Source organism: Giraffa tippelskirchi, chromosome 3 (assembly GCF_054371585.1).
Source record: "Giraffa tippelskirchi isolate mGirTip1 chromosome 3, T2T-mGirTip1v1.2.pri, whole genome shotgun sequence".
NCBI lineage: Eukaryota > Metazoa > Chordata > Mammalia > Artiodactyla > Giraffidae > Giraffa > Giraffa tippelskirchi.
Window position 1 is genome coordinate 87744262 of NC_137277.1, and position 23671 is coordinate 87767932.

General features: G+C 40.3%; 1 protein-coding gene across 3 annotated transcripts in view; it reads right to left on the reverse strand.

Moving 5' to 3' along the window:
- Positions 1–217: 217 nt before the first annotated feature.
- The window catches only part of GAD1 (glutamate decarboxylase 1), a 54666-nt gene continuing 31212 nt past the window's right edge, over positions 218–23671 (reverse strand). The window contains exons 13-25 of one of the 3 annotated variants that reach the window (XR_014079006.1): positions 21326–21416; positions 15918–16003; positions 14452–14564; positions 12984–13099; positions 12820–12899; positions 12541–12595; positions 11150–11266; positions 9903–9967; positions 6433–6973; positions 5674–5823; positions 3519–3626; positions 1988–2077; positions 218–589 (exon numbers count right to left, since the gene is read on the reverse strand). Coding sequence is in view for 1 of the 3 variants with exons in the window: in XM_081577840.1 (XP_081433966.1) it covers positions 416–589; positions 1988–2077; positions 3519–3626; positions 5674–5823; positions 6895–6973; positions 9903–9967; positions 11150–11266; positions 12541–12595; positions 12820–12899; positions 12984–13099; positions 14452–14564; positions 21326–21416 (1238 nt within the window). In the remaining 2 variants the exon portion in view is untranslated. The remainder of the gene's footprint in view (positions 590–1987; positions 2078–3518; positions 3627–5673; positions 5824–6432; positions 6974–9902; positions 9968–11149; positions 11267–12540; positions 12596–12819; positions 12900–12983; positions 13100–14451; positions 14565–15917; positions 16004–21325; positions 21417–23671) is intronic. The other 2 variants (XR_014079007.1, XM_081577840.1) reach the window with 2 other exon arrangements.

A 23671-nucleotide genomic window follows, 5' to 3' on the forward strand; every position in this document is an offset into this window, starting at 1 on the left:
AGGTCAATGCCTGCCAACAGCATTTTCCTTGGTCCCCAACACACAGCATTTTGAAAAAACATCTTTTCTGGGGTGGCTGGGCAAGCTGGTTTGCAGCATGTTTGGCCCCTCAGTAACTGCTGAAGAAGGTAAAATGGATTCTCTTGGAGTGGGAGACATGCTGTGATCTATTACCACACTCACTATACAGACGTGTATTTATAGAGAGAGGTATATATAACTGTACATATATACTGTGCTCCTAATGTGCAACTTTTGAAAAAGAACATTATTTCCAGCTAAGTCTAATAAGCTTAAGGAAGGCTTTAACAGTATTCTTCAAGATATTATGTTTTCCCTCAATGAAATGGCCTATGTGTTCTAGAGTGCAGAGGGGAAGGGGAAGTCCCAGAAACTGATGTACTGTGGGTGGCAATTACAGATCCTGGCCCAGCCTCTCTATCTCCTCAATGAGGAAGTCAATATCAGATTGGGTAGCAGCTGGGTTGGAGATGACCATCCGGAAGAAGTTGGCCTTGTCCCCCTGAGGCTGGTAGCCAACCATGGTTGTGCCAGACTCCATCATCAGGGCTTTGATTTTCGGGGCCACCTTGTAAGGGAAAACACAAAACAAAACTCAAGATGGATACTAACACCATGCTCTTTTTCATAATACAACCCATTTCTTAGTTGGAAAAAAAGAGTGACCTGCTTTTCATTATGTATTTACACTGACACAAAGGCAAAGAAGTATTTTATATCCAAGTTTCTTCAGAGGCTAATATCTAATGACTAATTTTTCAATTGACATAAACAGTTGATTTACAATACTGTGACAGTTTCAGGTGGACAGAAAAGTGATTCAGTTATGCACACATACACATGTTATTTTTCAGACTCTTTTTCATTATAGGTTATTACAAGATATTGAACATAGCTCCCTGTGCTATACAGTAGGATCTTGTGTTTATTTTATATATAGTAGTATGTATTTGCTTATCCTAAACTCCTCATTTGTCCTTCCCGTCTACCCTCTTTCCTCTTTGGTAACCGTAAGTTTGTTTTTCATGTTTGTGAGTCTGCTTCCATTTTGTAAATAAGTTCATTTATATAATTTTTTAGATTTCACATATAAGTGATATCATGTGATATTTGTCTCTCTCTGTTTGACTTACCTCACTTAGTATGATAATCTCTAGGTTCATCCATGTGGCTGCAAATGGCATTATTTCATTCTTTTCATAGCTAACTTCCATAGTGTTCTCCATAGTGGCTGCACCAATTTACATTTCCACAAACAGTGTAGGAAGATTCCCTTTTGTCCACACCCTCCCCAGCACTTATTATTTGTAATGGCCACTGATGACTATTCAAGTCTACCCAATCATACATTCCTACAGAAAGTATTGTGCAACTGAATTTCGAAAGTCAGACACAGGACAATGATAACAAAGTCAAAACCAAAAACAAAAATGAAAAATTCACATGGCAACAATACAAATCAAGACTTCTGTATAATCCAGCACCTGGGATACTGTCTGGCACATGAATTCTGCTCATCAAATATCTATTGAATGATTAGATGAGTGAAATATTATATAAGTTAAATACAAACAACTGTAAGTAACATATAAACTATATATAGAAACCAGTAACTAAAATGAATCAGCATTAGAGTTGACTCAAACTTAGTAAAAGATATTTTAACAGACATGGTTTAGTATGGAAGTTCCAAGGAATATGTATATTATTCAACTGGACAGCACATGACCCTTCTATGACAAACACCAACCTAATGTAGGGATGCATTCCCTAGAAATTCCCACTGCATCTGAACCACAGTGGGGACAATTCAGACCCAAGAAGAAGAATATAACAAGATGTCTCTGTATCACCCCAAACCTTTAGCTTTTATTTCTTCCTGTTCAGACAGACCCCTAGAGTGAGGACGTTCTGACCAGCCAGAGAAACTGCAGAGGCTTAGAAGAGACAAGGAGAGATTCCATACCCTGTGTAGCTTTTCCCGTCGTTCGGGGCTATCTGGAACACCCCTGAGGCTTTGTGGAATATACCAGAAACAGACGTTCGTGTGCTCAGGCTGCAGCGATTTTCACAAACAAGCACACATAAAAACAAAACAGAAAATTAAGAGAACTTGAGAGAAAGCTGTTCTAACTCCCCACCCCCACCCCTCAAAAAGGCTTCATGTTACTTCTATACTCGGGAGAACAAAACCTAGTTTATCCCATCATATCTGGAAAGAGAGCTATTTCCCATAACCAGTTTTCTAGATGATTAAAGTTACCTACCTTTGAACACCGAAATGTTAAAAACACTACATTTGGGTCATTTCAATGAAGGGTATTATCCATCTTGCCATTTTGTAGTGCCTCATATATAGAAGATGCTCAAAGCATTGTTAATTTTTTAGTACTGAATGTTTTGACTTTATTCTATCAATACTGAAACTTCTCCTGATAACTCGGGATTATCATAATGAACATTGATACTGGTTCTAAACTGTAAGACAGGGCTTATTGAGATGTACTGAACTGTTTAGTGATCCTTCTCTAAGGACTCTCATGCTTTTTGAGCCCTTGTGTAATCTTGCTACAGTTTTCTAGTTTCCTTCCTAGTTGCTATCTGCCATCACTGTGCCTACCTTTCATGGGTTGGAGACGTCACATTCATCTTAACCTGCTAGTGGAACATTTAAAATAGTGTAAATGATGAGCGTGAGGCACCAGAGGCCAAATGCATGAGCGTTGTATGATGGATTTGATCTGCTTAGGGCTCTTTCTTGTTCATTTGGCAACTCTCCAGAGTGTTACTAGTAGTTTAGGTGCCTGATAAATAGACTGAGTTGAATGCAGGCAGTGTTTTATTACACTGCATTATGAGTGTAATTCCTTCTATTTAGCACTGGCTCTTATCCAGCTTTCTTTATTCAGCTTTGAGCTCCAATAGGGGAGAGATGGTACCTGTTTTGGTCACTACTCTACAACCAAGCTCCCAGTCTGGGGCAAGACACACAGCAGGCACTCAGCCAACACCAGAATAACAAGCACCTTACTGCGTGCTGTGTGGATCTGAACTCAGGGCAGAGACAATTTTCTCTTGCTCTCCTCATAATGAATCTATGTAAAGTATAACTTCATTTTAGGACCAGTCTTGGGAGACAAGGGTATACCCATCCCATCCCATGAGGTTCTTGGAACTGAAGAACACTTTCTCATGGTGGTACAACACCACAATAAGTTCCAAGAATGATACAGGATTCAGACCTGCCAAGGAAAGACCTCTTGTCTATGAAGGGCTGGCTGAGAACTACACCTTTCTGGAAGAGGTGAAGGGGAAAAGTCGTCCCAATGCTACTGGAAGAAACATTTGGGAACACAGAGGGAAGTAAACGAGGAGTGCATAGAACGAAAATTCAGAAGCAGCTTCTGGTAATATGGGACACTACAGCTTCAGAAGCTGCCCTCAATAAATTTCCCTCAATAGATATTCGATACATCTAGTCCAGGATGACAGCTTACCTCACCATCAAAAACCATCTCAAATTCTTCTCTGTTTTTAATCTTGGCATAGAGGTATTCAGCCAGTTCCAAGCATTTGTTGATCTGATTTTCAAAGCCCACTGTACCCTGTTTTTAAAAAAAATAATAATAATAAAGAAAGAAAGTCATATTTGTTGGTGAGAAGTTGCATTTCCCTGTGATGGCATTGAGAGGGCTTTGCTGTCTTTATCTATCAGAAATATACAGAAGAGTATTCTTGGAGATGGTTAGCAAGAACCATCTCATTGAATGTGTATGGCTTTCTCACAGCTCTGTATGTGGTAACATGTGCCAAATCTCTTTTGAAGGCATTCTAGTCTCTGGGCAGTTATCCTCAACAGAGCTTTTAGATTCTTGCTAGTAATTCACAGCCTGAGCCTGAAGCCCATTTTTGGCTTGCTTTGGGCTACTGCCACCCAAACTGTCGTCTACGGACACACACTTTAACCAGTCCACGATGAGATGAGTTGAGAAACTGAGATTAAGCAATAAGAAACTTCTATGGCCGTTCGACAGAGTAATTTTACGTCTACTGAATCTCATTTTTAAAATTGATGTTTATATTTCGTATGGCTTTCTACTTCATTTTTCTAGCAATTCATCTTTATCGTATTGGTCTATGACAGGTTAAAGAAAACCCCAACTGGTTCTTCAGACAGTTGGAGAAATAGTACTTTGGAATCTACCTTCCCCAGAATGAAGTCCTGACCAAACACGTCCCCCTCACGCCCAGGTAGGCTATCTTCCACATAACATCATATTACCCCTTTGTGGTGACAGGCAGGCAGGCAGAAGGGGAAGCACTGGTCTTAGGACATGCCCTGAAATGGCAGTAGCTCCAAGTATTGACAAACTGACTGAGCATGAGTTTCCAAAGCCAGCATGGTTGATTAGTGACAGGAGCATGGGTGGTGTTGAGTGGGTCGGTGTCAACAAGGAGAGCAGATGCACGAGGCTTGTATTGCTAATGCACCTGGGCCAAGTCCAACACTGGCAAAGCAGCAGTCATCACTGAGCATGTGCCTGAGCCAGTCTGCTTTCCTCTTGAGAATGAAGCCCACACCAGGATCCCACCTTGGTAACCAATTCATTGTGAGCCAAACTTCCGGCAGATGGTTCAAGGGGTTATTGTTAGGCAAAACCAAGGCACAAATTACTGAGGCAGGCCATGTGGTTATTATATTTCTGAATCATAGGGCTCTTTCTCTTCTTGCAATTCATGGCTATTTATATGCTTAAAATACCTGTGATTACTTCGTGGTAGAAATCAAATTCAGACTATTTCTATATTAAGACAAAATGATTTAGTGAAGAAAAACACTAATAATCCATCAAACTCTTCCTACAGAAGAACATTTGACTAGATGTTTGGCTGGAAAACCTTGTCGTTTTGGTATTAGTAGACCTAATCTTGAAACTTAAAATTAATTTAGAGTAGATAAAGAAAAATGATGGTTGTGATCTAAAGCTGTGAATCAAAATTGCCTTTACTTGACTGCATAAAAATACTTTCAAAACAAATAGTCACATAGTATTCCTTTTCCTTATCCAAAATTTGAGGGAAATTCCAATAGCTTGCTTTTTTTCTTCTAGACATAGAAATGCAACTTGAAAGACTGATAAATGCAGACACAGCATGCCTCGGTTTAGGATTTCTTAGAATCAAGTATGCATTTTCTAGAAGAGGGTATGAAAGAGGCCGTTATTTAAATAGAACTTAAAACTGACATATACAGCCCATGATTCGAGACCTCATAAAAGAATTCAGGGTTCTGCACAGAAAAATGCAGTGATTTTTATCTTTATCTCTTTCTCTACATCTGCACTAAATAATTTCAGTATCCCTAAGAACTGCCGTGGAAGCCCTTATCTTGGCAAAATCTTTAGTGCTTATAAGAGAAAGTTAAAGAAAATGTCACGCTAATTCAAATTGAGACTAAATGGAAAGAGAGAGAATTTGACATAAGGGATAAAGTTATTTCATTCACAAGCAAAGAAAATACAGTTAACTCAATTATCTAGATATTGATTACACACATAATGAATTATCTGTGATACAGCTTTGCCTCTCTTTTGCCAGCCAGCCTGTGCAAATTATGCTTCTGCTCTATTTCCTGATGGCCATTCTTCATACCTTTGCTTTCCACATCAGCCAGAACTTGAAGATGTCTACATGGCGGCCACACTGAATGGCCTTGTCCCCAGTGTCATAGGAGACATCATACTGCTTGTCCGGCTGGAAGAGGTATCCCGCACACATCTGGTTGCATCCTTGGAGGATACCCTGCCATGGAAATCAATACATGGAAATCTGTATTCTCAGGACAGAAGTGTGGATGGCTTGGAAACAAGGCACGCTGGACTTGGGGTCACATACCACCTTTCTTCTGTCTCATGAGGAGTTGCACTTGTCCTGATGTCCTTCTCTAAAACCACCCTTGGAAGAACCTTTGCCCCTTCTCCTCTGTCATTCTACTTGGAGAATTATCTTTTGGCTCAGATGCCAACCACAAGGGCTCATCCTATTGTCCCTCTAAGGGGCATTTGGAAATGTGTGTGACTGTTTTGGGTTATTTCACAGACTGGGAAGTGCTATGGCATTCAGTTGGCAGGAGTTGGGGATACAAACTTCCTATAGAGGGTGGGACAGTCTCGTGTGTAGAAGAATTTTCCTCCCCAAAGTGCCCCCTAAAAGGTGTTCCCAGATCATCTGTGAAGTTAACAGGCACTCTACTTAGGAGTGGAGTAAGGAGCATCTGCATTTGTGGCTGCCACAGGACAGAGACGGGCTTTTGTGAATGCTTCAGCGTGCAAAAGTTTTACTGAAGGAACAAAGTTCTCCAGGGCAGGGTTCTATTGTTAGATTCTTAAAGAGAATAGGCTACTAACTCACAGCTTTTTGGTCAACATTCCTTGTTGCCCTGAGTTGACATTTGTAGTTGCGGTTCTGAGTAATTTGTTTCAGCTCTTGGGACCACAGACTCACGCTCAGAACCTGAAGTATGTTCCCGCCACCTCTTTTCTTCCTGAGGTGAGAGGTGGCAGCTCAGCCAATTACTCTCACTTTTGAGAGAAGGAACGTGAAATGCAATAATGCCCTTGTAGTTTCCTCCACTGGCAGGGCCTTGAGCACTGAGCAGGGAAGAAGGAATAGTGCAGAGCAAGAGCCGAGGGAAGGTGCTGGGTTAGCTGAAGCCTAACAGACACAGGAGGGAAACAACAGCCGTGGCAGGCCTAGGCTGTCAGCCTTGTGAGTTCCTCAACAAGTACTGTAAGAAGACCTCCAAGCTTTCCCCTTCTCATTCCTTCTAAAAGGTGTGCAGGCCCCTAGCTCATCTCTAGGGGAAGGACAGACCTTTTCCTTTACAAGAATGGCAGAGCACTGCAGCAGCACACCCATCATCTTGTGAGGGTTCCAGGTGACAGAGTTGGCCCTGAAAGAAGCATATGATACTCTGAGGAGAAGGTGCAGGGGTCAACAAGTGGCAACTGTCCACTTGAGCAAACCATCACTCCCCACAGCTCAAGTCAATGCACGTTTTCAATGCCTAGTCCCCTAAACTGACCTAATACTGGAGTGGGTAGCCCTTCCTTTCTCCAGGGGATCTTCCCAACCCAGGGATCGAACCCAGGTCTCCTGAATTGCAGGCAGATTCTTTACCAGCTGAGCCACAAGGGAAGCCCCCTAAACTGACCAGTAAGTGGTAAATGAATACTTTGTGGGCAGTCTCAGAGTATTAAGTAGCAGACTGCCTTTTCTAAAAAACTGCTATTAATACTAGCTAACATTTATGAAGAGCATTTATTATGTTTCCTAGTATTCCAAGAGCGTTACAGGCATTTTATCAGTGTGGTGTCATGGTTATGAACTCAGGCTTTGAAGCCAGATTACCCAAGTCTGAAACCTGGCTCTGACATTTGCTGGTTTGGGCAAGTTACACAACTCCTTTGTGCCTCAGTTTTCCTGACTGTAAAGTGGGGAGAATAATATCTACCTCAAGGAATTGAATAAAGTTAGTAAAATGAGTTAGTAAATATAATGCTAATAACTATGCCTGACATACTTAATTCTTACAACAACCCTATCATATAGGGACTATTGTCACCTCTATTTTAGATGGAGAGAGTGAGGCACAAGAGGGTTCAATACATCACCCCAAATCACACAGCCGGGAGGTGCTGGAGTCAAGATTCAAATTCAGGGAGTCTAACTGTCAATCTAGTGTTCATAACCTCTCTACTAGTCTGCCTCCCTCTAGGCAACAGACTCAGGCTCTTTCTGCCTTCCTTTTCTTACTTATAAATCGGACTGGTGATGCTAACCTACTTGCTTATAAGGTGGCATGAAGACTGACACATAAAAGCAAGGATCAGTTGGACAATTCTAGACTTTGTCTACTTAGTAGCATCGTTTAAATGCTAAATAAACATAATCTTGCCTGTTTAGTCTGCAATGGTAGTTTAACAAGCATGGTCTCCTAGCAACCGCACCACTCCGTCAGACACAATTAAATGGTTAAGGAGCACACTAGCTAGGACATTATAGAAACAAACAAGTGTAATTAATGTATGATGATTAAAACTTGGGTAACTCCTTCCCAATGGCCTAGCCCACAGCTGGGCTCTGTGCTTTAATACCTGTGAAGAATGTTTTCCCCAGACATAGCAATTGGCTTGGAATTATACTGCCTCTGCTCCCCCTGGAGCTAAATTCCTGCTGTGAATTTTTAACCTCTTCATCTTGCTTAGGTCCAATAGAGGGAAAACAATTTAGTGTATACTTGACTATAGAGTCTATACTGTTGTTCAAACAGAAGAAAGGCTTGAAGTACCTTCCACCACATGAGTAAAGAAAATCTTTATGAAAGAGGCTTACGAAAAGTTGTAAGTTGACTCAATGTTATCTCATTAAAAAGCATCAGTGTCAAGCCATATTTTAGAAGGTAGTGAATTTAATCCATTTTCTCACAGTTATTCTGCACTGAATAATTAAACAATTGTACACAGATCTAACAGAATATCTGAAAATTTTTTTGAATGTCCTAAAGGACTGAAGTAAATCATTCTTTGGTGCTACAAGTGGAAAGTAGTAACATATGATGTAGATTCAGTTTCTTTCAGAAGACGTATGTGCCTTAAAATGTTAGAAAAGAAAAAGTCTAGTGCAAAATGTCTCAAGTTTTCCCTTGACTCACAGATGGAAAACGAAAATTGCCTGAGAAATTTAAAGTACAGTTGGACTGGCCCATCTACATATAAGATCTTGTCCTCCAAGTTAAGGCTCGTATAACTATGCTTCAGCAAGTTATGCTTCACCCACTCACTCAGATATTGGCCTCTCAAAGCTGAAAGGTAGGGGGAGAGGCACAGGAGAGGTAAGAACACTTGACCCACTGGAGCACCTCCCTGACATCTGCTGCCAGTCCACTTCTCCACCCTCATCCGCTCTTGCTGCTCTCACATTGCTCCAGCCACAGTGGCCTTGATGATGGTCCTTCCTCCAACTTGCCATGAACATCCTTCTTCAGGGCCTTTGCATTTGCCCTTCTCACCACCTGGAACATTCTTCCTTGTATCTGTCTTTCTATCTCCGTTTATCCTAGGATCTGCTGAAACGCTATTACCCTAGAAGGGCCTCTGACTAACCTGTCTAAAATAGCACACCTTGGCAGATGAAACATCTCTTTGTTTATGACCATTTAGTCCACTGGACAGTAAGACTTGGGAGGGGAAATCTTTTAGTTGACACCACCTTCCATATATTGTCTTATTTTTTTTTACATGTGCCAGGTACACATTTTTAGAAGAATGCCCAGTGGATGGGCTGAAGACAGGTACCTGGTTCACGACAGGTGCTTGGTAAATAGTTGCTGAATGAATCAATGAATCTATGTCAGTTCATTTCAGATCAATATTTAGGAGTTAGGTCAAAATCATATTTGGCTTAGAACACCCACTGAATGTGAATGGTAGACAAGAAAATAAGTAAGTAAGGCATGCTGAGTGTCCTGCCCTTTCCTCTCATTTAGCCTCCAAATGCCCACACTGGTAAGTCTCGCTTCTCCCCTGCTCAGGCACCTTGCAATCAATCTACTGTTGAGCTTATCACAGGGTGTGGTAACTGTTTGTCTTTCTCTTTTACTAAACTGTGAGCTCATTGAGGCGAAAACTCATTTGACTAGGATATCCATCATCTTTGATTCCCCAGTGCCTGGTATACAGTAAGTGCTCAATAAGTGCCTGCTGAACAAAAGTGAGCTTAAATTGAATAAGGTGTTGGGAATCAGGGCAGACACATCAGTGGACTCAGCACAACATGTGTTGCATGGCCTGGATGGAGAAGGCCCTGTGCTCAGCCCTTACCTCTCGATGCCACTGAGTTTATGGCGGTGCTTCTGGGACATGAGTAGCCCGCCGCCCCAGGCAGCCTGTGAGGATAGAGAAAAGAGAGGGAAAGGGACCCTGAGCAACACTGATGAGTCTGAGTCTGGTCACACCCCACCTCTAGCAAAACATGACGAGAATGTAAATGGTGAAAAACATGAGCTCCTCTGACAAACAGAACCCACACAGATTGTTCCACCAAGGGCAGTTATAATTATTCATCATTTATCACGTCTTCTCCAAAAGTTCCTTCAGATTAATGTCAGGGTTGCCATGCAAGTAATACAGATAAATGGGGCTGAGCCTGTGGAGCTGAGATCCAAGGCCTAAAGTGCTCTAGAAAGCCAGGGACACTTGAGATGACCCCCTGGGGGGCTCTGGGAGCAGGAACACACAGGACTAGAGGTTGCCATCTGAGTCTACCCAGAGTAGAACTCTAAGGGCTTCTGAAAACTTCTGAAGGCAGCAGCCCTGGTGGGCTTGGATTTTCTGCAACTGCTCCTTCAAGAGCAGGACATTTTTGCGGGTTCCCTGATGCATGTTGATCAAATAACTTGGGACACCATGTGAGACAGGAACAGACTTTGTAATCACTTGTCCAATATCAGGGCAGATCACCCCACTGTCCACTTGTGAGACATTAAACCCATGAGAGAATGGAGAGAGAGAGAGAAAAAAACACACTCAGTCACACACGTGAAAATCTACCTCTTATGTTCCTAGGAAATGGAACAAAATCTCTTAATTGATAACACCTTCCATATACAGCCTTATTTTTCCTACATGTACCAGATATGCCTGTCTTTTCTTTTCATTCCTTCCTTTCTTTTTAAGAAAAGTGTCATAGATGGTTGGACTGAAGGCAGATAGCTAAGTGTCCATATTCAGATTCATGGCCAATTTCTATACATTGTATCTTACATTTTTTCCCCTTTTGAAATCAGTTGTATTTTACTCTATAGCCATTTGTTCAGACAGAAGCTTTCTGGAAAAGTGATAGAGTTGAACTTGTAGGTTGAACCATAGAAGACAGCAATTGGCCAGGAAGGACTGAATAAGCCCCAGGGCACAGACAGGCCTGGGTGTACGCCTGTCATGAACAGCCTGCTGGGGATGAAAGAAATGTGGTGGGGAGAGAGACTATGGGAGAAGCTGGAGGAAAATCATTAAGCAGAGCTGCTTCCACCCCTCGAAGGGCCCAGGCCACTCTGAGTTACAGCACTTACATCAACATGCAGCCAGAGGTTGTATTTCTCACATATATCTGCAATCTCCTGTATCGGATCAAAAGCGCCATAAACAGTGGTGCCAGCAGTTGCATTGACGTACAGAGGGATGTAACCCTATAAGAGGGACAGGCTGATTAGTCTTTCTAACCTCCCTCCTTTCCGCACGACGAAGAGCAGTAGCATTCATTTCCAACAGAGATCAGCTGAGCTGGTATGATATCCGATACTATATCCGGGACTATTCTCCGTTGGTGCATTCACTCATTCCTTCATTTATTCAACCAATATTTTTAGTGACATTCATGAGCCAGGCCCTGTTGAGGGTGCTGGGAACACAGCAGTGAGCACAAAAGACAAAGACTTCCGTCTTCGTGTAGTCTGCACTCTAATGTTGAGTTATTGACAATCAACACATTTAAATAAGAAAAATAAACAGTATGTTTAAGAGTGACATGTTCTATGGCAAACAATAAAACAAGAAAAAGTAATAATAAGTGTCTGGAGTGATGGCGGGTATCTGAATGCCATCTGGACCTACTACATTATAGAAGCTGTGCTGTTCTAAGTGTATTGATGTAATAATAATATGGAAGCATTGTTTGGTTATTGAAAACAGATCTATGCACTATTTCCCTAAGGGCAGATACAGTAAAATTTTGGTGTGAACAAGAAATAAATGAGAAAGCAGAGTAGTAGAGCTCAGACAGGCTTGGGAAAATCTATGAATCCTAGGAGATCCTCCTCTCCCTTTGCTCAGTCTTCGCAACATTTCTATCCATTTCCTCTGCTGAGACCCAGGCAAACAACCATAGTTAGAGAAAGAGGTACAAGAATGTAACCAAAACAACTACGAGTTGGTAAATGGCCTGACAGCTGCCTGGCAGTGCCTTGTGATATATCTGTTCTGTGTGATTTTTCTGTTTAATAGAACTTATCGAGGTTGAATTCACCAAGTATCATGGGCCATCTGTCAGAGCATGGAAGCAATTTGCTAAATAGAATCGTAACCTTAAATAATATTTGTTAAAATGAGATTATACCTAACAAGTAGCAAGTAAAAAACCTCAATTAGGCTGTATCTTTGTGAGACTTGGATAATGGATTTATTAAAGTACATCGAACTAATCATTTGCACAATGAAGGCAGAACCAGTGGATAAATGACTGAATTTTTCACTTTTCAAAATAAAAAAATTGATACTTTGTAGACACAGCTTTAAAGCCAAGTCATCACACAAGCTAAAAATAAGCAAACATCTTGGAAAAGAATTTTAGAAACACAATAAAATTATCTCATATCATCAAAGACTTTTATTGTCTGAGGCAGAAAGAAGATTATTTAAAAAAATCTGTATTCACCAGAATTTAGATACATCATAGAGTACATACCTTTTGCTTGGCTTCAAGAATTTTTGTCTCTAAATCAGCTGGAATTATCTTCCCCCTGTAATTATAATAAAAGGAGAGAAATTAAAATGAAGAATCAATGAGATTGCACATGGAAAAAAACTTCAGCAGCAGCAAAAAGTAATTTAATCGGATATTTTCAACAGACCATTAGCAGCTTGGCACACTGTACTGAGTCAGTTCTTAAGCACAATAAAACAAATTTAACAGATGAGCACATTTAATACATCAAGAAGCTAATATTCACTCTCCCCTGCCTACCTTTCATTGCACTTTATCAAAATCACATTGTCGGTTCCAAAGCCAAGAGCAGCCCCAGCTTTCTTTATGGAATAGTGACTCTGCAACAAACAGAAGCTGGACATTAGATGTTAGAGAGATCCTTGGAAAACACCACAGTCCATGAGAAAGTGTACCCAACTCACGTGTTCTGAGGTGAAGAGGACAAGCTTGGGCACAGCCGCCATACCCTTGGTCTTAACTTCCGGGAAGTACTTGAAGCGAGCAGCCATGATGCTGTACATGTTGGATATGGCTCCCCCTATCGTCAAGAAGACACAGTGGGAGCTGTTGGGACGCCCTCGTTACTGTTTTTAACAACAAAGGCTGATATGGTATCTTAAGAGACAAGAGAGGTCAGAAAGGGGAAGGAAAATATCCTGATAGGTTTTGCTGGCTTCCCTATTGCCAGAGCTTCCCTCTGGTTCCTTTGCCTGGAAATACAAATAACCACACTCATTAACAAAGCCATGAAGGCAATTTGGCTGGAGATGATTCACATACTCTTGTGCCCGTCACACCTGAAGCCTAGACAGCAGTGTAAGAGGTGGCAGTAGCAGCGGCTACAGAGATAGGTGAGTTACAACCTTCCTGCTCCCACATTCTGCTCAGTCTATTTACTGGACAAAGATGAATCTTTTCTCTGAGCCAGAAAGACAGAGAAAGAGAGAGTAACAGAGCCTATGGAAGCAAACAGTGACACTGCCTGGGTACTGTCCTGAAAGAACAGCCCAACTGAGTTATTGAGTCATTTAGGAGAACTCCAAGTGTATTAAAATAAGACCAAACTCATATTTACTTAAATCAAGATGCAAGGAGAACTGAGGTCACCAGGTATGTCTGGACAACAAAAATGAGTCATGTTTGCATCAGTTACCTATTATTAAACAGGCAAATTCTGTGGATGAATTGCCTGGACAATTGCAATTTTTATTTCTTTTCTTTCCCTCATAGTGGCTCAGATGGTAGAGAATCTGCCTGCAATGCAGGAGACCCAGGTTCAGTTCCTGAGTCGGGAAGATCCCCTGGAGAAGGGAATGGCAATCCACTCCAGTATTCTTGCCTGGAAAATTCCACGGACAGAGGAGCCTGGCGGGCTACAGTCCATGGGGTCGCAAACAGTTGGACATGACTGAGTGACTAAGCACAAGCTCAGCATATCCAATCACGCTGTCTCTGACACCACTCCAAACTCCCTCCTACTTAGAAGATTATTTGTCCTTGTTTTAAAGATTCTTATTGTATCTATACTGAACTACAGATTTAAACTAAATATACTATTTTGGCCAACATCGATCAATCCACTGATAATTTTGATTCCCTAATTCCCAGCTTAATCAAACTGCTGTCATCAGATCAGAGTTGTTTAGCATGGTTTACACACAGCCTTTGTCAGTTTGTACAGATTTAGAACAGCCTTTGGTTGGTTAGAACACAAAGAATGTAGCATTCTTGCTAGCCTTTGCTCTGACAAAGAAGGCAGAACTATTGAAAAATTTATTTTTCAGGTCATTGTTCTCCTACAAACTCACTTTGTGTTTAGTGTTCTCAAAGATCCTAAGGATCCATACTGCAAACCTTGAGGAGAGTCTGGAAAAGAGAACAGAAACCTACCAGGAGAAAATATCCCATCACCATCTTTACTTGACCATCCAACTATCTCTCTCATCTTCTTAAGTGTTATTTGCTCCATGAGGACAAACACTGGTGCAATTTCATATGTAAACCTGGTGGAAAAAAAAAGACAATAAAGAAGTCAAATCACTTATTTGGAGAACACAGATCACTGGTTTAGTTTTACACTTGGGTTTGAAAAAAAGATGTTCAAAACCACTAAAACAACTCATTTCCTAGAAGTGTATTGAGTCACTAATCACAAAATATCAGAAACCAGCCTGGGTTACTGAGAGAGGTGGTGGAAATACCTGCTCTGTGATTCTTCAGCAACAAAATAGACCCTCATCTGAAAGGAATGTCTTAGGTGTGGTCCACCCAGAGAAATAGAAGGAAATAAAATGACTTTTCTGGGTTCCTTTCACTTCTAAGAGTACAGGATGATGAAAATGCTAATTGAAAAAAATATTCTAAGTTCTATATAAAATCTGTTTGCAATATTTTTTAAAAAGAGACTGCCAATTTCACACTTGTAGAATCTATAAAACCCAGAACCAAAGTTTATCTTTTAAGAGCAATGTAAACATCTGAAAGCTAACCATGAAGATAATTGGAAATATTGACCATATTTTAAAGATCTCAATATAATTAGCTACATAGTTTTTTACTGATGATCCCTAAGGACAGTTAGGTTTCTATAACTCTCTGAAGTCAATACCTGTCAAGAATCATTATAAGTGATGATTTCTAATGACCAATTACAAAAAAACCGAGAAGATGTAAACTGGCACACAGCTGACTGAGGGCATCAGATATACTGGTAGGTTAGCTTTGACTTCTTATTTAAAAGTAGAAAGCAATGCTCTTCTCAAAGCAATTCAAACACAAGCACAGTGTAGTGAGTAGTCATTGAAACAAGATCATGGTTACCAAGGCATAGGGCTTAAAAGAAATCAAAGAAGGTCAGTCTATAGAAAATTAAGCCAGAAAACAAAAAGATATTTACTGTGAGGCTTTTTGTCTTTCTTCTTTTTGCTTGGCCTTCTTAAGCATTGGAGTTTGTGGGCTCAGCTCAGACCATGCTCCCTGAAGAGAGATTCCTAGATTGACTCAGCCAAATGATAAGGGGAAATTTTATCCCTGGTTAGGGTATTCAGGCTGAATGCCAATGCTGAGGACTAATGGGAATTTTTGCTAGCTTAAAGATTTAGAAAAGCTGTTTGCAAGAATGAGATAACAATGGTTGTACAAAGACACAGGTAAAGATACCAAGTTTTAAACATGGAGAAAAATTAAACAATCCAATTAATCACATGGTGGTAAAAGAGGACAAAAAGATCCTACAGGATCCTCAGGGTATATCTCTTGGTGGAAGAATTTTGTTTTCAAAAAGAATATGACTGTTTTCCTTGGGAAGACCCTTGAAATTTAGGAGGAAGACCCTTGGAAATCATGTGTTCAGTTACCATCACCTCTGGAGGTCACAATCATGCTTTGGTTCTGCTCTGAGCCCCATCACCGTAGCAACCAACACTCCCTCATGTCTGATGGCCTGATAAAGGAAGAAGAAGAGAAGGATTCCTGGTTTAGCCTGTGCTGCTGAGGGTACCAAGGGGCAAACTCATGATGTGGTTCTATCCATTCTTGAACAAATGCATTATAAACAGTGCCACCGATTGTTGGCAAAAATGTATGCATGGTAAAGAGGTACTGGTGGCCGGCTGTGTGTTGGAGTCTCATAGTACCAAATGAGAAGGCTCTCTAGGGTAAGGCAAGGAATCAATGGAATCATATACCATAATATCAGAACCTTGTCAAGGACTGGAAGAAAGCTGGACCAGAATCAAGTCAGTGCAGGAACCACACGGGGAAGGGAGAAAGGATGGTGTGGAAGGCCAGAGGGTTGGTCCACTTCATGATTTGAATCAATTTAGGCCCCAGGTTTGCATGAACTAGTCTTCTTACCAGGAATATGACCATTATTCTCAGGATTAGGAGGAAGAATCTAGAGAGTTCGATCATGAGACCATCTGGTCTCATCAACCTCAGGTTCCTTATTTATGCCAGGTTCACGATTCCAAAAGCCTTAGTTCTGTTCAATAAATAGTTAGTGAATGACTATTCTCTGCTAAGTGGCTTTTTATATACTGAGGAGACAAAGTTGTCACAAGACACCATTCCCAGTCTTGAGGAGGAAGTTTACTAGGATGAATCCAGCATCTTGGCCTTATCTGCATCCTATTTGACAGTCCTTGCCTGGGTCTGAAGGACTAGTTCAACCCCACAGCTAACACCGAACTTACTCTGATTCATGACCTTAGTCCTGACATCCTCTCCTGGAAGCTGGTAGCTTGCTCCATGGTTGCTAATCCTTAGCCAGGCCTGTCACATGGGCTAACATGGTGTCCCCATTCCTGACACTTCCTCTGAACTTGCTTTCTCATCCTGGGCCATGTTTACAACTGGGAGTCTGCTTGCACCCAAAGCCTTGAAGACTGTGAAGTTCACTCTAGAGCAATGGTTCTTAACTGAGATCATAGATACCCTTAGGACTTCCAGCAAAGCTATAGTCCCTCTCTCCAGGAAGGCAACAAGGATATGCACATCATCGTGTATACACTTGTAAGAGACTCTTCTCTTGCAGCCAGGACTCCAGCTTTGGTACCCCTTCCGTAAATGACAGATGAAAGTGGATAAAGTCAAGAGATCAAAGGTCAAATATGGATTCAGAAGAAGCTGATTAGGTGCCAAAGTCATAGTACAGGATGATATTTCAGAATCAGAGGATAAGAAGCTAAATCTGCCAAAAGCTCTAGGTTGAAGCATAAGAACACAGGACACAGGATTCAAAGTAAGGATTTAAAAACAGTATGATTTTGACATTCAGGGAGCAACACTAAAGGAGAGTTTCTGTATTCTGAGTAGGAGAGTGAGTCAGCCTGTTTTAGGAGTTCAACTCACCTTCCCAGTGGGTTTAACTCTGAACCAAGGCAAACTGATTATTAAGCTGATTTTCTCTGGTGGCAGAATCTGCCAGTTGCTAACCAATATAAAAATTGCCCTTACTTCATTCAATTTTATTTGGGGTTGCAATTCATTCAGATCAAAGACTATTTTCTATCTTCTCTAAGTGTGACCATGGGATTAAGCTCTGGCTAAAGAGATGCTATGAGAAACGTCATATGGAGCTTCTGAGAAGGTTCTTGGAAGGAAAGAGTGTGTTTCCATTGTGCCCTTCCTCCCTCTTTTCTTTCTTTCCTTCCTTTGTCCTCCCTTCCTCTGCCTGCACTCCTTTCTGAGATCTAGAACATAAAAGTGATGGCTAGAACTCCACTAGCTAGCTTGCACCATGAAGATGCAGATACTGAAGATGAGAGCCACATGCCTCAATATGGATCAGAAAGGCACAAGGACCCTGCATCCTTGGTGACTGCTAAGACAGGAACTATTTTAATGAGAGGAAATAATAATTTTCTATGTCGACTCACTAACTTGACACTCCTCTTAGATTTTATCCTCCTTATAGATATAGTGGTTACCTTAAAAGATAACACACCTGAGAGGGAGCTTAGTGAGCTCCTCTGATGTCCAGAGATGATGAGAGACAGAGACAAAAGAGCTGGAAGGTTGAAGGGAGGAGGGGTTGCAGATGCGGAACAGTGACCTGTGGGCTGGCTGCCTTTCCTGGGTGTGTGCATTGTACCTTGTATGCACTGAGCACTTAACACTGGCATCCTGGTTAGTCTTCAGAACTACTCTGTAAGATGGATATAATTATTCTACATTTTTTTTCTGAAGAAGAAACTGAGGTTCAGAGAAATTCAGTGAGTTGCTCCAAGATCTCATACTTAGGGTGTTTTCCCAGCCTGAATTCCAAGTTCTTTACATCAGAGCTGTTTTTCTGTGACAAACGAGAACTACTTACTACAGGCTCCTTTGTAACAACCCGTCTACTAGTATAAAGTGATGGATAACCTGCATAGAAAATTCCTTCTGTGTAATTTTTATGAAAATAAAGTGCTAGATACTTGAAATCATAACCTCATAACAAAGGGCTGTGACAGATCTCGCCACTGGGATTATGTATTGTCATCAGGTCCTTGAAGGCAGGCTGTTGTTTATACCCGGGCACTGCTCAACCTGCACAGTTGTGCTCAGTGGCCATGTTTTGGAAGAAAAGAGCTGTATATGCGGTGGCCAGCTACACATTGGTGATGTTTTCTTTGAATCTTCACTGAGTCCTTTGCTTGGAAGAATATATCTCCAAGCTGAATGCACAGGCAGGTATGAAAGCATAAACATGAATGTTTCTTCTGTTCTAACCATCAGGTGCCTTATACTTTGTCACTTGGATAGAGACACTGGATAGTTCTTTTAAAGAGACTATACTGAGGAATGTAGTTATTATTCTCTATTACCAGTGCCACCCAAACTCAATGAATATTGCAGATCAAAAAATGAGTATATCACTAATTAAATCCTACTCAGCCAGAAAAGACCTTTTGCCATTCTTTCTTAGACTTATTTTGAACACTGTTCCCAGCTGGAGAAGGTATTGTCACAAGGGAGCAAATTTCTACATAAGCTCCTGACAGTGCTGCCACATTTCATGATCTTCCAGGGGAAGTGGCTTAGAACAATTTCTAAATAATAGTTATTACTTCTTCAGACAATGCGTTGTCTTGAGAACTGACAGAAACTATTTCACAATTGTAAATAACCTTTGCGATCGATTTGTTGGAATCGGATCATATTTTATAAATATCCACTGTTCAGTACAGCTGCAATTACTATGTGCCATTTAGTTGGACTGGCCTTGACCTCAGATGGCTGGACAATATTTTAGCATTTCATGGCTGAGTTAAGGGAAGAGTAAGGGACTTTGATTTTATGAACATGTACAAAAAAAAAAAAGGAGAATTTGTGAGATCTCCTTGGTTAAAGGAAAGCCTTTTAGGAGAAATGTGGTCATAAATGGTTCAACAGGGTGAATTTCTTTTGTTTACCTTGAGATTGAGATATATATATATATGTATATATATATATATATATATTAGGAGATCACAGGCAAGAGGCCTACAGAATACACATTTCAAGACACTGAGTGAATTCAGTGCCTATATATAATTAAGGGTCCTTGGGCCTTAATGTGTATATAACTTTTACTCAATTTTTCTCATTTATTTTCTAAATACTTAAGTTTCTTTTAAAAAGCTAAACTTTCTAATTAAAATAATTTCTTAGTGTGAGATGTTCAATTAAGCATTAACAAGATGCTAATTTCAAGTTATAATTAATATATTATGATGTCTGTGTTTGCTGATATGTTTTTTTATCTCACAAACCACAAAGATTATAAAGACTGGAAGAGGAGGTTTTGTTGAGGAGATCATTGTATCTTTGACCTGAATTCCTCCCAGATTTCCAGAGCCTCAGTGATCCAACATGGACAATCCATGAAGTTAACCTTGACTTACAAGCAGGGAGCAGGAAAACCATTTTGCTTTTCAACCAATTTAATCTTTTATGCCTTTTAGCACTAATGGCCTTGCTTATCACATTTGCTTTTTAAATTTTGTTCATTGTTTTAAATTAATAAAAAAATCAGGAATCCTTAATTAATAGAAATTTTTCTGAATGTAGTTAAGTATTTTGAGTCACAGCATTCATTAAACAGCTTTGGAACACACACAAATCAATATAAGTTTAAAATGCCCTTTCAGGCTTTGTGGCTGGTAGTAGTTTATTTAAGAAAAATAGAATACCTAGAACTTTAATAATTTATATTCTATCTTGATGTCAAATGAAATTTCTCTTTTTAAATAATATCACTCTTTAAGCTAAATTTATTTTTCAAATCTACTTTACCACGAACTTAAAAAGTAGATAGTTATTTTCCAAATATTTCTAGTGATTAAAATCCTAATAACTCTTATAAAGTCATTTTAAAATTATTGCAATAACCATATTATTTCCCTCTGGATACTTTCGTAGAATGTGGTACCATTGTCTGGATATACAGAGAGTGGTAAACATTATCATAAAGTTAAAGAAAAGACAGTACTCAGTAGGTTATGATGACTTTCCATCAACTTGTAATCTGTCCTTGTCTCCAGAGAGGGCACGTGCATGTAGAAGAAACTGTGGGGTGATTACCAGAAGAGTACCCAAATATTACTTGCATACACACCCCTCCTACCCACCAGGACTTTAGAGTCAGTTTCAAATAAATTTACAAGAACTTAGAAACAAAGACTTTGGAAGACTTTGGCTTTGCCTACTCATATAAGTACGAAAAAAATTTCACATTCAGAAAAACAATAAATTATTTTGAAAGGAACATATAATTCCTTTCAAAGCAATATATAATTCCTTTCAAATGAATATATAATTCCTTTCAAAGGACTATCACTACATGAATTGTTTTAGAATTTTTAGTTGAGCATAGGCTGATCAAATTGGTTTGTGGCTTTACAGTCCCCTTTAATTTTGAAGAAAATATGACCTAAATGATAAGGAGGAATATGCTTGAGTGGGCAAATGGACCAAGATCATACCCCAAAACATGACTTATTTAAACATATCATTAACAAATGCTAAGTCTTTTAACATGAAGTTTCACACTTAACTTTAAAAGTTAGTTATTATTCTTATGACCATGTTCTTATTAAACTGCATCATTCAATTAAAATATAGTTTATCAGCTAGCCACCATTAATTCAGAAATGTGATAAACCTAAAAGATTTTAAGAGAAAAGATGACTAAGACAAATGTAATAAAATTTTTATAGGACCATTGGAATTGGACTTTTACCCCAACAAGCCATACTCAGACAGCATGGTTGCTTACATGAAAATAATATGTGGGACTTACATATTGGTATTGGCAGTTGATGTCAGCCACTCGCCAGCTAAACCAATGATATCCAATCCTGTGGAGAGCTGGTTGAAAAATCGAGGATGACCTAAAGAGGTGAGTAACAGACAAGTATCAAGGGATATTCAGATTTTTCAAGCTGTCTTCAACTCAAAAGGTCCACTCCATTAGGCCACAGTAATGGGACCTCCATCCCAATGGCCTAATAGGGCTGCCCAAGAATACTGAAGGAAGGGCAGGTTGACCCACCTTTTATCAACATTTAGTACTGAAGATGTCTCTCAAACTCACGTTTCTAAAGCATAATGCTTTTAAATTAAAAATCCAATGTCATAAAAAGAAAAATCTGTCTAGTATCTTATTTGTTGATTTCCAGATGAGCTCTGCTGCTATGTTTTTTTTTTTTAAAAGACAAATCTGGATGTGGTGGTCCTATTTCTCTCCATAAATACTTCAGTTTTTAATTTAACATCTCAAGCTTTTAATCTGCAAGTCAAGGTATACTCATGAAGGAGAAGAGGCTGCAGGCCTCAGAGGGGGCCTGTCCCTGTGTAGAGCTGATGCCAGCTCTGCGGCTGGTGCCAAGGCATACCATCACTCTCTGGGCCTCTGTGTCAGTCCAAAATGATGTCAAGCATTGGTGTGTTTTGCCCACATATAGTCGGGTGACTGTTAAACTACATAAGTTGCTGAGGTGACCTGGTATCTGCTCTGTGAAACAGGGGCAGACACAGCCTCATTCATTCACTGAGTTGTTGGTAGAATAATTTATATTATTATATAACTCAAAAGCCCTTTTCAACCCACCGCATGCTTTATCAGGCTTTGTTCTCGGCAACGGCAAATTCAGGATTGTTGCCAAATTTTGGCCAATTTGGCGTTCACGGGAAAACTCAACCCCACACAGCAGGTTTGGCTGTCATGAAGGAGCCATCGCAATAGATTACCTAGCGGTGTCTGACAGAGAACTGGTGTTAGAAAGATGTGCTGACTGCTGTGTTTCCAGCGGAAATTGCTTGTGCCTCTGAAATAACTGTCAGAGAGCTAATGTTGGAATGTTCCTAGTCTAAGTCCCTCTCTTTGAAAGTCTGCCCTTCCTTCCATGTGCCGAGGACTCATTCAGAACATCTGGACTAGGACTTCTTATAGCAGAATATACCAATCTCTGTACTCCAAGAGTCCTTGAAAAATAATACTGATCTTCAGAAAAAATAAAAGAAGCATAAATAGTAAGCTTAGTGTAAGTTCAAGGCCAGATTCCAGACATTCATGTAGATTACTCTACATAGCTTAAACTAGTTCACTTTATTCTACTCATGTCAGTGCCAACAAAATCTGTATCTCCTACAACATAACTAATTTTGTTGAAGTCCATTTATATAGGTGTGTGTGTATGTACATATGTATATATTTAATAGTCACTTGAAAACAAATATTTCATTTTAATACAGGTTTGAATCATAAATAAATGCAATCATACCAGTTGACAGTGTATCCAAATCATGTTGCATAGCAAAGACAAAAGATGGACATAGACTAACAAATGCCTTCAGACAAAAGTGAAACAATATCCAGGAACAGATTAGCCATCAGACCAAGGTGAGATATAACTGAAGTGATGAGCACACTTTTCTTTAAAACTCAAATGCAGACTTTGTAATATAATTGAGTCTTGGCTATCTTGCAGTTATTCAAGGAAGCTACCCTTATACCAGTGGTGTTGGCAGACTTCAAAAGCTGTTTGGGATTCTTTGGCAAGCCTCATTATTTCATTATAATCCTTGCTTTTAACATCCAATAGTCTTTCTCAGCTCTATTACCACACCTTCCCCAGTCATATCTTCAAATGACTAGGAAGACTGAGCAAGATAATAAAGGGGGGACAGAGAGAGAGAGAAAGAACAAGACGCTACCAGTCATGGCCCCAGGGGCTTCCCTGTGGGGACAACTATGCCATGGACTGCCAATTCCTGTCCATCTGTTTGCCCAAGAGCTCAGGAAAGCCAGGATGCAGTGGGGAAAGACGGTAGGAAGAAGAGACCACTGCTTGATTCCTAGGCTTAGAAAGAGCCAGAGAGAGATCTCCAAAGTCTTTGAACTTGAGGCACTTTGGCCAGGATTACCAAGTAGAGAGTTCCTACAACACAGAAAGGATGAAAGAGGGCATCCTCCAGGGCTCCCTGCTGGAGATGGCATTTGGTGCCTCAGAACCTCTAAACTCTACAGGATGGAACAGAACGAGAAGAGTGTGTAAGTGTGTGGCCATGGGGCCTGGAAAATAGAAGGTGCAGCAGGTTGAACCGTGTCCCATAAAAGACACGTTCAAGTGTTAACCTCTGATTC